This window comes from Hippocampus zosterae, chromosome 17, assembly GCF_025434085.1.
Source record: "Hippocampus zosterae strain Florida chromosome 17, ASM2543408v3, whole genome shotgun sequence".
NCBI classification, from domain to species: domain Eukaryota; kingdom Metazoa; phylum Chordata; class Actinopteri; order Syngnathiformes; family Syngnathidae; genus Hippocampus; species Hippocampus zosterae.
The window spans coordinates 3,340,171-3,354,762 of NC_067467.1; the positions used below are offsets into that span (position 1 = coordinate 3,340,171).

General features: G+C 44.0%; 1 protein-coding gene and 1 long non-coding RNA gene across 5 annotated transcripts in view; both read left to right on the plus strand.

Annotated features, from left to right (window-relative positions):
• The window catches only part of LOC127589943 (uncharacterized), a 20,097-nt gene extending 5,761 nt beyond the window's left edge, over positions 1-14,336 (plus strand). The window contains exon 2 of the long non-coding RNA XR_007959523.1: positions 13,288-14,336. This is a non-coding gene — a long non-coding RNA (uncharacterized LOC127589943). The remainder of the gene's footprint in view (positions 1-13,287) is intronic.
• csf2rb (colony stimulating factor 2 receptor subunit beta) lies at positions 748-11,414 on the plus strand. 4 transcript variants are annotated; one of them, XM_052049239.1, is made up of 16 exons: positions 748-1,348; positions 3,123-3,285; positions 4,643-4,831; positions 6,039-6,156; positions 6,234-6,412; positions 6,505-6,659; positions 6,757-6,901; positions 7,279-7,411; positions 7,550-7,704; positions 8,411-8,544; positions 8,813-8,996; positions 9,078-9,174; positions 9,480-9,546; positions 9,618-9,718; positions 9,818-9,980; positions 10,112-11,414. In XM_052049239.1, the coding sequence occupies exons 3-16, from the start codon at positions 4,657-4,659 to the stop codon at positions 10,451-10,453; spliced, it is 2,148 nt and encodes a 715-aa protein (XP_051905199.1). In that variant the 5' UTR covers positions 748-1,348; positions 3,123-3,285; positions 4,643-4,656; the 3' UTR covers positions 10,454-11,414. The 4 variants fall into 4 exon arrangements, with proteins under 4 accessions (XP_051905199.1, XP_051905200.1, XP_051905201.1 ...); XM_052049240.1 differs by having other exon boundaries at positions 4,646-4,831; XM_052049241.1 differs by having other exon boundaries at positions 3,155-3,285.
• Positions 14,337-14,592: the final 256 nt, after the last annotated feature.

Genomic DNA, 14,592 nt, shown 5'->3' on the forward strand with positions numbered 1-14,592 from the left:
CATTGATTGAGTGAAAAAATGAAAAGATAGAATCTCTGAGCCTCTTGTCTCCCAGACACATCACACCTGCTGCGTCTTTTATTTGTGTTCACGACCAGCATACTGTTTTCTTATTTCCTTTTTTTTTTTTGGGTGTGCACTGCATGAGTTTATTACCATGTTCCGAAAATCTGCTTAGCTTCATTCAAGACTCTCCTTTGGTGTGAATGGTTGCTTTGTTATCTGCACTGTAAATGGCTGACGACCAGTTCAGGGTGTGTAGCTTGCGTTAAAAAAAAATTATATGGTCATTGTATCTAATAAAAACCCATCCATCCATTTTCTCTTTCTGCTCGTCCTCTTACAGGCTCATGGGAGAGCATTAGATATTTTTCTTTTTTTTTTAAATTAACGATGCATCACATCTGTCAAAGTGACTTATGCGTATTGAGTAGTGGTGGGGATTCAAAAGTTGGTGATGAGGGTAAGCTCACACGTCTGTGGTTTTTTTTTAATAGTCTTTTATTGATTGTTTTTGCACATAATGAACCAGATTTGGTCAGACGTGAGTGTCCAAAATGGACCCGGCGACTCATCAGCAAAGCCAGCTTATCGTAGCCATATCAAATAATAGAATTCACGTCATATAACTTGCTTAAATGGCACTGTCATAGTCTGGAACTAGACTTTGTTTTGTTTTTTAATTGTTGTATTGAAGAAGCCACAAGCACATGGTCAGAACTAAAGCGAGAAGTTTGAAGGATTGTGCAAGACAATATCAGGTGACTGTAAGCAAGACTCCGTTTCGCTCGCTTTGTTGAGTTGAGTTGTACTTTAAAGGACAAGAATTGCAGAAAAAAAGCTATTTTTGAATGACAAATTTACTTTCCGTTTGAAGTTTGTGCTAGCTTTCAAAGCTCTCAGATCAACCATCGCATGCCCAAGTGTCTCCATCAATCCAAAAACCCTCAAAACTGATTACATTCTCTCACGCAAAACGGCAGAATTTATTTTTAAAAATCGTTCTTGAGACATCCCGACTTGTCATCATGCTTTGTAGGGGGAGCTCCAGAGAACAACGACAGACTCTATCATCTGTACGTTCTGTTCTAATCCAGCGCTCATGTCATTTAAATGACCGCGTGCTCCGCAGCGGACACGGACACTATTTTTCCCTTCCGTGTATTCTTCTCGAGTGAAATTGGGCCTGTAATACAATGCAATTATGCTGCGACGGCAATATTCTCCAAGCGGGTGTACGCGCAGGCGATAGGAAGAAACTCGGAATAAAGAAAACGAGAGGGGTCCTCCTCCGGCTGTTTATCAGCTTGCGGCATTCTCCGCACATCCCTTCTCTCCGCCATAATAAGTATGTCTTCCTTAATAATGCGTCCGATAATTGACTCGCTTCCTGTAGAAGCCCCCCAAGGCTTCTTCTCTCTGTCTTGCTTCTTTCTCTCGGTTACACGCCTGGAATTGATTGCGTTCATTTCGACGACGCTCTCAAAAGAATATTGCCGTGCGTCGCAAATCGCGACGCTATCGCTCAACAACAGGAGATTGACGCCGTCATTGAAATGTCGTTCATCTCTTCATCCGGCCCGCTGACTTTATTAACATCTCGGCGGCGTTTGATAAATATGACTGACACTCGGGTTATTATAAGCGCATTTCGGATAATCCGTCACCTGTTTGTAGAAATGACACCATAGCTATAAATGGAGTTTGGTTGCAAAGTCGGATTGGACATGTTGGCATTGCATACCGGGAAAAAATGACATTAAATGCTTCCCGCCATGCACTCGTGAAACCACGACTGTAGTGAAATATCCACTTTGCATTGAATGTCTATAACCGGACACATCATCACAATTATTCTTATTGTACTTTTCCGGAATTACTATGTTGACGATTATAATTACCGGTAGTATTTTTTTTTTTTGGGTCTCACACCACTTTCCAGAGTAGCTTCTTGCTAAAAGATAAGCATTCAACAAACAAAAATTGGCACAAAGTCCAGCTTTTGTATGTATATTTTTGGGAATGGACTCAAAGCGCGTTCGACCGCTTAATTCAAAAGCAACAACGACAAAATATCACAACCCGAATCAACTCTGACTCAAGTTTTTCAACTGGCAACATTTCAGGAATCCCGCACTCACTCAGCGCATCACCAACCAGAGCATTGAGGATCAAGAAAGACTTAACTAGGAAGTTGATGCAACGTTGGACACGGAAAGGGCAAAACTATAAGAAATTTGCAGGGAGAGCACGCAATGACATCAGTCTATCATCACTCAAATAAAAATGAAGACTAAAAGTTTGAAAGAATGCAAGAAGTGGAAACAATTGCAGCAGAAACGCAGCTGGAAGGCCCAAAACCCTCAAAGCAGTCCTGTGCGAGGTTTTGACAATTTATTGAGAGTTCCCCATTGTTTCAGAGAACCATACAGAGGAAAGAACTTATTTGTTCTCAAGTTCGAGAAACACGGTTTTCTAGTTTTCCCAGCTGTTGCTTCCCAGTTGTTGCGAGGAATCGTCCCGCAGAAAACCCGATTTTTATACAGTTCGTGTCGACGTGCTTTTGAATGTTTCGTTGGAGGAACACGGTGGCGCAGATTTTCTCCTGGCTTCCTCCTACGTTCCCTCTCCCAAAAGTGAATCGGGGATGGGCCCCGGCTCACTAGCGAACCTTCAAGAGCTTTGGTTGCCTTTTTTCCAATTTTCCAAACATGTTCGATTGCCTTTTTGGGAGTCAGGTTGAAGTCGAGCCAAAGGGACAGACGGATGACAAAGTGAAAATGAGGAAACGGGCCGTTGTCGGAATGACTCCGACGTGTGGAGTGTCATGAAGTTAAGCAGTTGGAGGAATAGAAGAAGAAAGCATGAAAAACTCAAGTGAGCCGTGCAGATTGTGACTCATACAAAATGCGTCGTAGCGAATGGCCGGTCTGATATTTTTATTTTATTTCGATTATTACTGTCTCGGGAATAAACTACGTGGGGGAATTTTAGTCAAGTGACAGGACTGTCGTCATCTCGAAGCAGCCATCGTGGTGAGAGAAGTTCGAAGGAAATGTGTCTCACAACTTAGTGAGAAACATAAAATAAGTCGCAATCGTTGCATCCCCCTTGCGAAACAGCTGATGAAGCACCGATTAAACCTTGACACCAGGCCGCAAAAGAGGAACTTGTGGAGCGCAAGAGGAAACACCCAAACCACCCCCCCCCCACCCCCCCTGGAACTCTCGGCGAGAAAGAAGATCATGCGAAATGGCGAGAGTCGAGACGCTTTCATCAAGTGAGGTAAGTTTCTCGGGTAACTTGTGGTCCTTATGATCGTCCAAAAACTTTTTTTTTTAAATTAGTGTCCTAAAAAAACAGCAGCGAACAATTCCGGTCTGATAATATTTCCGATTTCTTCAGAAATAATATTTTGTAAATTCAACTGGAGGAATTATTGGATACTTTTGTTGTCAGGATTACGATTGAAAGATTTTCCTCATTGAGATTCGTCGCATGGCGGTTTCAAATTGATGACAGTGGAACTTTTTTTGGGGGGGGGGGGGGGGTTCCAGCTTTGACCATTCTAAACACTCGACTTTGAGGTTTTCTCTGGATGGTCTTGTTTACCCAACTACCAAAAATATGGAAGGTCAATTTCTAGGCAGTTCCTCAATCAACGCAAGATCTGGACTAAGACTGACCACCGCATAACAGTCGATGAAAAATCGGATACTCTTCCCTAAGACTTCTAGTCGAGCACAATCTGCTCAGTGATGCCGGATGATTTCTTTTAAATTGCTGTACTCCCAAAACCAATTTTCACATCGGAAAAAATCAAGTGAAATCATTTGTTCCGGGAGACTGGCCATTCAAGTTTGCTATTGAAGTGGAAAGATCTCAGACCTCATCGAAAGTTTACTTTTACATTTTGAGATTGGCGGGGGGGGGGGGGGGTCAAAATAACTTGCTAGCATCGCCACCCCAATCATACTGGCCGGACGCACACTAACACACTTGGCACTGTGAATTAATCATCTTGAATGGCCACGAGGGGGGGGGGGGGGCGCTCAACAGCAAACGGGGACCGAGAATGCAATTCAAATAAAGAAAACAATGCGGCCAATCCATTGAATGAATCAATGTGTACATAATTACCAATCCAACACTGAAACAGACGGAAAAAAAAAGGTCGGGGTAAGAAAATCACAAGACGCTGCGCTCATGGAACTACCGGTAGTCGTTGTGACTGACTTCCGCCGAGAAGCTCTCCGTTGAATGTCATCAAAGCTGATGCTGGCCCAGTTGGTCAGTGCGCTGTACATGGATGTCATTTTCAAGACGTGACTGTTTTCCAACATGAGGGGAGTGTGCAGCCGCTGATTTAAAAAAAAAAAAATTTTTTTACACTCTGTTGTACATTCCGCCACCCTCTCTAGTCTTTGTCGGTCTTTTTATGTTGCCGTAATCCCAAAGGAATCGTTTTGTTTATCAGGACTTAACACATGTGGAGGGGGAAGAGGCGAGCGGATGTGGTGAGGGGAAAAAAAAAAAAAACGTATCATGCAAACTACCCAAAGGAGAAGTGAGCGACTCTTTTCTTCTTGGTTTCGCCTAATTTGACTCTGTGTTCCTTTCTTTTTATCTTCCATCTAATCAGCAGACTTCCGCCTGATGTCAGAACACGCATTTGACTTGCGAAGAGCCGAAAAGGCCGTGAGGGCCATCGGCTTTTACCCGCGTGCGATGGCTCTTTTCTGGGTGCTGCTTTGGTCGCTGCTCCCCCTTCCGGTTCTCGTCTCTCCGCCAGACGGATGTGTCCTACGGGAAGCTTCCGGTTCACATGACGGTAAGTGATGCCTTCTTCCAAGAGTTTGCAAATTGAGGCGCTCATTTGGGTTCACATTGGGATTTTGGTTTGCACGATGGATGTGTGCTGTTCAAATCGATGATAAAAATCGAACTTATTTAACCTGTTGGTTTCCTAATCTAAGTTGAGCAACAAAATATGATGTTGAAGTGATCTGGAATTTTTTTGTTCTTTTTATTCATTCATTCATTCATTCATTCATCTTCCGTACCGCTTGATCCTCACTAGGGTCGCGGGGGGTGCTGGAGCCTATCCCAGCCATCTTCGGGCAGTAGGCGGGGGACACCCTGGATCGGTTGCCAGCCAATCGCAGGGCACACAAAGACGAACAACCTAGGGACAATTTTGAGTGTTCAATCAGCCTGCCATGCACGTTTTTGGAATGTGGGAGGAAACCGGAGCACCCGGAGAAAACCCACGCAGGCCCGGGGAGAACATGCAAACTCCACACAGGGAGGCCGGAGCTGGAATCGAACCCGGTACCTCTGCACTGTGAAGCCCATGTGCTAACCACTGGACTACCGGGCCGCCCACAAATTCATTTAGACAAACACAAAAAAAAAACAAACCAAAAAACCCGGAGAAAACCCACGCAGGCCCGGGGAGAACATGCAAACTCCACACAGGGAGGCCGGAGCTGGAATCGAACCCGGTACCTCTGCACTGTGAAGCCCACGTGCTAACCACTGGACTACCGGGCCGCCCGAGTTCTTTTTATTTATTTATTATTTATTTATTTAATAGATTAAAAAATAAAACATATCCAATAAATATTATAGAGTGATTTCTCAACAGAAAAATGGTTTGAGTAAACTAAAAATTGCACAAATAACATAGCTCGCGTGGATTTGTAGACTCGCGTGGATTTAGACACCGTCTCCCAACTTTTATCACGCCATGGTCCTTTTTTATTTTTTATTTTTTAACATTAAGAAAATATCACAGCATACAGCACCAAATAAAAGCTGAAATCATGATGATCAAAGTGTTCAAAAATGTAATGTGAAATCTGGACCTGTTTAGTTGAACGCAAAGCTGACATGCTTTTAGGCTTGAAGATTTCCACACACACACACACACACACACACACTTTTGGACCAATGAAGCAAAAGTGTCTAATTTTCCGCCTTGTAGCAGAGTAGTTGTGAATACCTGAATTGATAAACCACGTTTGTGTCTCCCGCAGCGGTAATGGAGTCATTGCGGTGTCACAACGACTACGAAGCATACGTCTACTGCAAGTGGAGGGAGGACCCGCACGTACGCGCGCCGCTGCAACTCTGGTTCCACACAGAACGCGGCAGGTACGGACAACCGAAAGATCCGATTGAGACGGCGGAAGAAGAATGTCACTGTGGAGGGTCCCCGCCTGTGCTCGCAGGGAGCGATGTGAGCCCTTTGGCGCCCAAGTCGGAGATGCAGATGGGCACGGGACCGTCCGGTGTCGATACGAAACGCGTTCTTTTTCCATCGGCATTCAACACACGGTCTTCTTCGTCAAGGACGACGAGGCGCTCTGCTCACCCGCCCCGCGCCAGCCATTGAGGCTTTCTCATCTTGGTGACTTGACATCACGTATTATGAACAATACATGAGTGCTCCCGGGGGGGTGAAAACGATAAGATGGCCGCGATTGTGTTTGTGTTGCGCAGTGAGAGCACGCACACCGGTGGATTTGTCCAAATATGACACTGCAGATGGACAGCTGGAGATCAAGTGGTCCAGTCCTTATCCCGCATCCTCTTCCCTGAACAAAAACGTGATGTACCAACTCGGCTACAAGGCAGAAAGACAAGACTCATGGACTGTAAGCGCAAGATGAATTTCAGGCGTGACATTTTAAAATCTTAGCCGGTCCTAATCAAATGTCGCTGTTATATTCGTTTCTATGAACGCGCCCGCAGATTAAGAATGTGACCGGCACAGAGGTCAAACTGGAGACACGACTGCTGCTTCCGGGTCGCAGGTACCAGGCCAGGGTGAGGGCCCGGGCCAGCGTGGGCCACTGGAGTCAATGGAGTCCCGTGCTGACGTGGAGTACGAAAGAAGGTGAGCGACACCGCTTAAACTGTAGAGAAAAAAAAAAATAAAAATTGCAGTTTCGCATTTACATTCTCATCAATGCTGTGTGTGGTATTTATCATCTCTGAAACTAGTCGTGGGGCTTTTTTTCCCCCCAGCCAGTCAAACAAACAGAGAAAGAAATGAATAATAAAGAAGACGTGACAAATTCATGTTTAAAAAAAAATGGTGGGTTAATTGACTGATGCGAAATACATTTTAAGTTAATTACACTGTTACTATGCAAAAAAAGCAGGAAAAAAACATTCACTGTCGTCATTTTAAGATAATTTCGTAGGGTCCTTCGTGCACGCATTCTGGGTTTAAAAAAAAAAAGGTCTCACACTCTGTTTCTCCGGGCAAAGACAGTGGACAGTTTCCCAACTTGTATTGTGTGCTGGATGGCGAGACGAAGGTGATGTGTAGCTGGGAGGTGAGCCCAGAGCTGGATCACATCATCACCTACCAGCTGGCCTGTCAGCACAACCACACTACACCGTGAGTCAAGTGCGTGCGTGTGCGTCGGTGTGGGTGTGGGCGGGTGTGTGCACAAGCGTGTCCATGTCAAAGTGGACCTGGTGGAAACTGCCCTCCATATGTTGACGCGCTGCCTTTTTCTGTGATTTCTGCTTGTAGGTTTAAGATGTGCTGCATCCACCCGACCGTGACCTTCGACCGCAGTCGGGCGCTGGTGCGATACAGCTGCCCGCTGTTTGTCGCAAAGCCCGCACATCTACTTCTGGAACTTCGACCAACTCGCACTGCAAAGACGTTCAGGGCCAATGAGCACAGTGAGTGATGTTCAAACCTCCTTATGGCTCATGCGCAGACCAATCACCGTGGTGAAATGATTGAGCTGCTCCACCTAGTGTTGACTGGCACAACTGCAGTCTTATGCGGAAATGAAAGTGAAAATCATTGAGAGATGATGTTTTAAATTCATTTCTTAACCCTTGCCTGCGTTTTGACCTGTTTTGATATTTGACAGAAATAGAAATGCGCTAAATGTCATTCTTTCATCCTGGAATTTGCTGATTTTTATGTCCTAAAATTTCCATCCATCCATCCATCCATCCATCCATTTTCTGATCCTCACGAGTGTTCATGATCCCATAGAGCACAGGTGTGTGTCAAAGTCGAGGCCCTGGGGCCAAATCTGGCCCGCCACATCATTTTATGTGGCCCTCGAAAGCAAATCACGCAAGTTCCATGATGCTTGCTAAAGTCTGAACCAAAATTTGGTTCAAAATGGTCATATGTAATACGCAATAACAGTCATTATTCCCGACTTCTGATTCTAAAACCAATTCATCAATTGGTTGTGCGCTGTGTATGTAATATGTGGAGGTGATTAAACATTTATACGGTTTCTCAAAATTCATAACAGCCCTCCGAGGGAAACCGTTACTACAATGTGGCCCGCGACAAAACCTGCCGCTCTTTTTAATGGTTTGGATGGAATTACGAAACAGCGATTCAATGCGCGGTCATGTGCAGTTTGTCCCAGGCCACCGCAGCAGGTGAGAGTGAGCGAGAAAGGCAACGACTGGGTCGTGGAATGGGCTGAACCGAGCACAGCCTCCAAAGTCAGACTGCGGTATCAAGTGCGCTATTACAGGACGCAGGATAAGGTAATAAAGCAGACACCTTGAAACGAGTCCTTTTACGTTAGAACCACTGGGAAAGCTTCAACTCATAAATGTGTTTTATGCTCTCCATCTGTTTATCTTCTTATTATGAACTTCTCCGGTGCTCGCTTGTATTGCTGCGTGCGTCTTCCTTTTTTTTTTTTTTTTTTTCGTACATGCAGCGTTTTGCCTCAGTTGACTTCCAACTGCACGTTTGCTTTGTGAGTTGTACAAAAAGTTCCGATCCGTTTTGACGTGCGTCCCTTTGCAGGGGGGCTCTGTCCTGCTGAACATTTCACAAGGCTCCACATCAGTCAGCATCCCGGGTGCATCGTTGAGCCCGTCCCAGCACCACCGGGTCCAAGTCCGATCTGTCGTCATCCCCGGACAGGGTTCGCTCTATGAAGGGAGTCCTTCCCAATGGACCGAGCCAGAAGACTGGACAACGCATGCGGGTACTGAGTTATGTTAGTCTCTGTTTGTTCCGGAACCGATCATAATATCAAAATCTTGCTTTGCCCCCCCCCACCTGGTAGCTACGTGGCCCATCACCGTCATCGTCTATTTCGGCGTCAGCGTGACTGTGGTCGTCGTTTTCATCTTTCTCTCCTGGACCGTTTTAACTTGCAAAAGGTACTTGTACGCTCTCCCCTTATGAAAACATATTGCATCATAATGTTTTTTTGTTTTTTTTATAATTGATATGGCACATGTGACAAATTGTTGCGTGGAATTTTCTGCTCTCACGTTGTCAAAGGCGCACGTTCGATTCATTGGAGGCGCTGAATTGTCTTTAAATCTGAATGAGTGTGGGGAAAAAGGTGGAGATATATAATTGTAGCGTTTCATATTTTATATATGTCAAGCACAGCCAAATTGCTTTGTTTTGAATGTTCTCTGTTTCGGGAAAAAAAATTATCCAAAATATCTTCAAATAGGAAAATGATTCTTTGGGTGGACACGGTTCCTTCTCCCGGCAAAAGCAAAACCCTGTCAGAGATCAAGGTAGGAATATTTTTGGGGTTTTTTTTTTTTTTTTTAAATCTTGATTTAACATTTGTACTTTATGATGACAGAAAAATATTTCTTTGATCCAGTCTGCCACCAGCCGGGCCCTGATAGAGAATGAAAACACTTACGTCTGCCAAGTGCATCAATTGTACAGCCTATCGAGACGGTAATACCTCTCGCTTTTTTGAAAGCTTTGCTCCTGTGTCGTCAAACACGCGTCGGAATTCATCCGCGAGGTTCCTGAAAATACTCTTCCACCCCCCAGCATCTCCCTAAGCTCCTCACTGCGGCCAACTGAGGGTGCAGAAAATAAAGATTTGGAGCAGGACCGACAGGACTTGAAGTGTAATAGCGTGGCCCTCCCTGCTGAGAAGGTTAATGGCTGTAACCTCCCAGTGCACTTCAGCGGCCCATATATCTTCTGTCAGGTCAGCTGTTCATCTGCATTCGACATTTTACAATCATTTACTGTGATGATATCAAGTGCAATGCACATATATTTTTTTTAAAAACATTCTTGTATGACATGTTACACTGACTATTATATTCTCCTTGTCAGTCATTCGACTCCATGCGCATGCGTGAAGAGACAAAGGAGAACAAAGTAATTTCACCAGATGATCCTGCGTCGATGGTCTGCTCCGTGAACAGAGAAGGTTACGTGTTCCTCCCCCGTGGCAGCATCTCCACATCCACGTCGGATCTAGTTTCTCACTGGGACAACAACGCAAACGCGCAAAGGCGTGAGCAGAACCGCCGGTGTGCAGGTAACACAGCGTGGTCCGATAAGATGGTCGACATCAGGCCCGACAGCGGTGACCCGCCTCGGGCGTACAGCTCAGAGATCTCCTGCCCTACAGTAAATGCCTCAGGGTACTGTCTTCTGCCCCCTCCCTCTTGAGAGAAGTGGAGATTGCTTTTCGTAAGACATTTAAGTATTTATTCATTCCTTGACATCCAACTTAAGGTCCATGTACTAGTTGCCGACACTCTTGAGAAGTAAAACAATTAATTCAGTGGCAAGTAGAACAATTAGCGCCCACTAGAGGTAAGATCTGTAACAATAGTAGGTCCAACGAGTAGGCATGTGTCATGTACCCTGATAGTAGTGCCAAAATTAGACCAGCAGTAAAGCATCTTGACCTCACCAGTACGACTAGGAAGTACCAAAATTCCCACTCATGGCTCCAATAAGGTCTAAGGTCCAATGTTGCATCAGTAGTTGCCACAAAAACTCCCTGGCATGGATTTTCTGGTGTAGTTTTTACACCGGATGCCGTCTTCGCAAAAAGCAACAGCATGGACCACGACGCCACCAGAAGTACAGTACCACCAAAAGGGTGGCTTTCACCCTTAGGTAAGGCCCAAATTGTTTAAGAGTACCATGAGTAAGAGGCGGATCAACTGCCTGTAGCACAAACTGGGATATTTAGGGCCATACCAATACTACCAGAAGGGGGAAATTGCTCAATTGTTGAAAAGATATTGAATAAAAGCTCAAACTACTGTACTGCCATACCAAATGCCTTAAAAAAAAAAAAAAGAAAAAAAATCCAATTGGTGTATCACATCTGACCAGTGGGGGGCAGTAGTTAGCTGGAAGCCAAAACTAATCTTGTGTCAAGGAGTTGCAGCATCTTTTTACTGAAGAGAGAATTTCAATTAACAGTATGTTTATAATTGTGGCTGCAGCTTTCTGTCGAACCTCATTGTATCGCGCGGGGTAGCCTTTCAAGCGTTTTAGTGAGCTCCATCAACAGGGGGAAAGCATTCGAAACAATTCTCATCTTCGACAGGACAGAGAATTTTTCATCGATCAAAGAACTTAAGATGCTGTTTTTAAATAAAGCACTCGAAACTCACTCGATGGTGCGACTCTACCTAATGTCATTGCACACGCATACTTGTTTACACATAGGAAGCACAAATGCCGATCACATCGACATCAAAATAAAATCTCCTCTGCTAATAATCTTTTGTTGCCTCGACTGAAAAGCCACAAAAAGTGAAGTGCTGAAGTTCATGAATTCATAGATGCTGTGATGTTTGCTATGTGGTCATATATGCATGTTTGCATAGAGGTGTGCGTTTTTACAACTTGTTGTCAATGTTGAAACTTGTCAAACACTGTACAGCATATTATATAATACTGTATGTCCTTGACATCGCGATGTGTGTATGTGTGTGAAAACATTGAACAATTGGGTGTCCGTAATTGGTGCCCGTACAAAAAGCTGAAGCCAATTTGTTGGGTTCCAGTTGCGCCAAAAGTGGCCCAATTTGAGCTCTCCCAAACTCTTCTGGAGAAAACTATGCCTAAAATGTCCAATAAAACAGCTTTATTAGGCTTTTTGTGTAGGTCATACCGTCCACTATAATGAATTTACACGCTTATATACCGGAGGTGTCAAACGCTTGAGTTGTTCATTGTTAAACTCCTCCAACCAAAAAAAACGGTAGAAAAGAATCAATATTCCGAGGGTGTCAGATGTTCTAATTGGGTGTCTGTATAATTTAGTGGCGTGGCTGATTTGTGCTGCACCTGCCTGCGCACTCTTAAACAACACTGGAAACATAAACACCTCCTGTCAGACACCAATTCAGAACGTTTGAAAGAGGTTGGTCCAAAAAATGGCTTTTTTAAAAAATTTATTATTATTTAATGGTGCAGAAGTCCAGTTCAGACATTACACAGAAATCCTGCAGTGTCTCTTTTTCTTATACAAACGTTAAAGAGATGAAGCAAAACATAAATAAAACATTTCACGTAAGTGTGATTTGCCGTTTAAGGTTCACGCGCAAGCGGCACATTGGATGAGTGATTACACATCCGCCACACTGTTCTGTGGTTTCAATCCGCCTTGCAGACTTCGTTTAAGGACTTGCATGTTCCTCCTGTGCTTTCGTTGGGGTTCTCCGGGTCGAGTTTGACTATGTATCTGCTTTTTTTTTTTTTTGTAACATGTTTTGGATGACAGCATGGCTAAATACTGAACAAAACACCTGCTGCTGTCACCATAGGAATTGAAAAAAGAAAAATATGGAGCTGGTCCGTCGTTTGCAGTATCGGGAATGTGCTATGGAAATGTTTTTTCGTATTTCTCCAGATCACTGGGGCACAGTCATGCTGGAACAGAAACGGGTCTTTCCCAAAACCTTCCCACCAAGTACTTCACAGCTGAACCAAATGTGAACACAATCTGTGGTTTGACGTCCAAGTTGTTTTCATTTCAAAACAACATTTCCCCTAGGAAACAATGTCAAGTGAATTAATTTGTTCCAGGATGATGCTGTCATCATAATTTATAGTAACATATCGTAATATATACATATATAATATATGGTATGTAGATATAGTTGACGTTTTATCAGAATAATGACAAGCAACCTGCTGGAAAATACATTAAAACTAAATTAAAGTAAAACGGCTCACCTGACAGACATGTAATGGACAGGAGGCTGCATAAGAGCATGAAGAATATTTGGGCTTTCGGGTTGTTTCATTTACAGGTTCAGTTTAAGTCTAATTATTATTTTCAATGCGGTAAAAATATGCTGGCAAGTTTCTCTGTTTATTTTCTAGCTAGTCGTGAGCTATTTGCATAATTCATTTGTCATATATTGTATCCTCTGTCTCAGTAAGTTTTATTTCTTGTTTTGTGGCGGACATCACAACTTTCCTCCTCACTATCACCGGTACTCTTCTGGGAAGACATCACGAAAAAGAAAAACGAGTGTCTTCAGGCAGTAGGCGGGAGGACACCCTGAACCTGTTGCCAGCCAATCACAGATTATAAAACTGATTATTCAAAAATCAATATTGTGTCGGTCGTTGTGAACAAACAATGCATGCCATGAAAGGTGATGCATTGACAGTGAAATCAAATTGCTGAGTAATTCTGGGAATTTCCAGACGCATGACAAGATGCAAACACGGGCGTGTGTTTGACCTTGGCAATTATAATGGAAGGGAAAAAATCTTTTATTTGATTAGTTTTTGTTTGCGGGAGGGGGGGGGGGGGGGGGGATCAGTCTCTTAAGAAACCGTGACATTCTCCTAGTCAGCGTCAGGCTATTGTTCCCTGCAAGAGGAGGGCGCTTGAATGGGCCCACTGATTTGAGAGTGCGGCCGGATCACGCTTGGTCATCTGTGTGCATCATGTCCCCTTTCTGTTGGCGTACATCAAAACAGGAAAATAAAGGCATTGGAAGGTGCGGGGGAGTGTGTGGTGTCACTTGGACGCTTGCGTAACCTCCTGTTGCAACGCCTTTTGTTTCCTACTGTTAAGTTTGGGGAATGTGGGCCCGGGCTCGCCAAAGTGGCCGTGAGAGCCAAGGTCTGGTTTGGACATTAGTTCCTTTGTGGTATTGTGGTTACAAACACTGATTTGTGAATCCTAAAACACTTTCCCCCGAAAATCTCAATTCCAACTCCAATCTCAGATCTTGGCTGATGGATTTCTGATGGGCACAGGTCAAAAAAGGGTGTTTGCGCCATTCTGGGGGTGAACAGCCGACTTACTTTCTGGACAATGAAAGTAGCTGCGCTCACTCCATTACAGCGCATGCGAGGCGCACACACACGTTCTTTGACATCGCAGAATTATTACGGCGTATAAGCATTGACTTGAATTTAGTTTTAAGTCCTACGCGTTCCCTGAAGGCACTGTCGCTGAAGGGGGGATGTTCCAAGCCTTTTGTCCGGCTGCCACTCATGATTCCACGCCCTTCTCGGTTGATACCACGCCACATCAGGGTCAAAAGTCAGAAACTCCGAAAAATAAATTGAAACTGAAATAACAGGATTTGAATGTGAAAATCTGATTTTAAATGGAATAGAAAGCTGAAATAAATCATTTATTCAAAAATGCCTGCTGCTATGCAGTCTTCCTCTATGAGTAAAAGTCTAAACCTGTGTGTGTGTATGTATGTATGTATGTATGTATGTATGTATGTATATATATATATATATATATATATATACTGTATATCTTTTTTTTTCCCATACTGTGCCTATTTTCTAGTCAGCTAATAGTGCTG

Coding starts and splice junctions, on each gene's coding strand:
- csf2rb (XM_052049239.1), top strand. CDS start 4,657: ATGTCAGAACACGCATTTGACTTGCGAAGAGCCGAAAAGGCCGTGAGG. Junction 9,175..9,479: donor ACCGTTTTAACTTGCAAAAG/GTACTTGTACGC, acceptor ATCTTCAAATAG/GAAAATGATTCTTTGGGTGG. Junction 9,719..9,817: donor TTGTACAGCCTATCGAGACG/GTAATACCTCTC, acceptor TCCACCCCCCAG/CATCTCCCTAAGCTCCTCAC.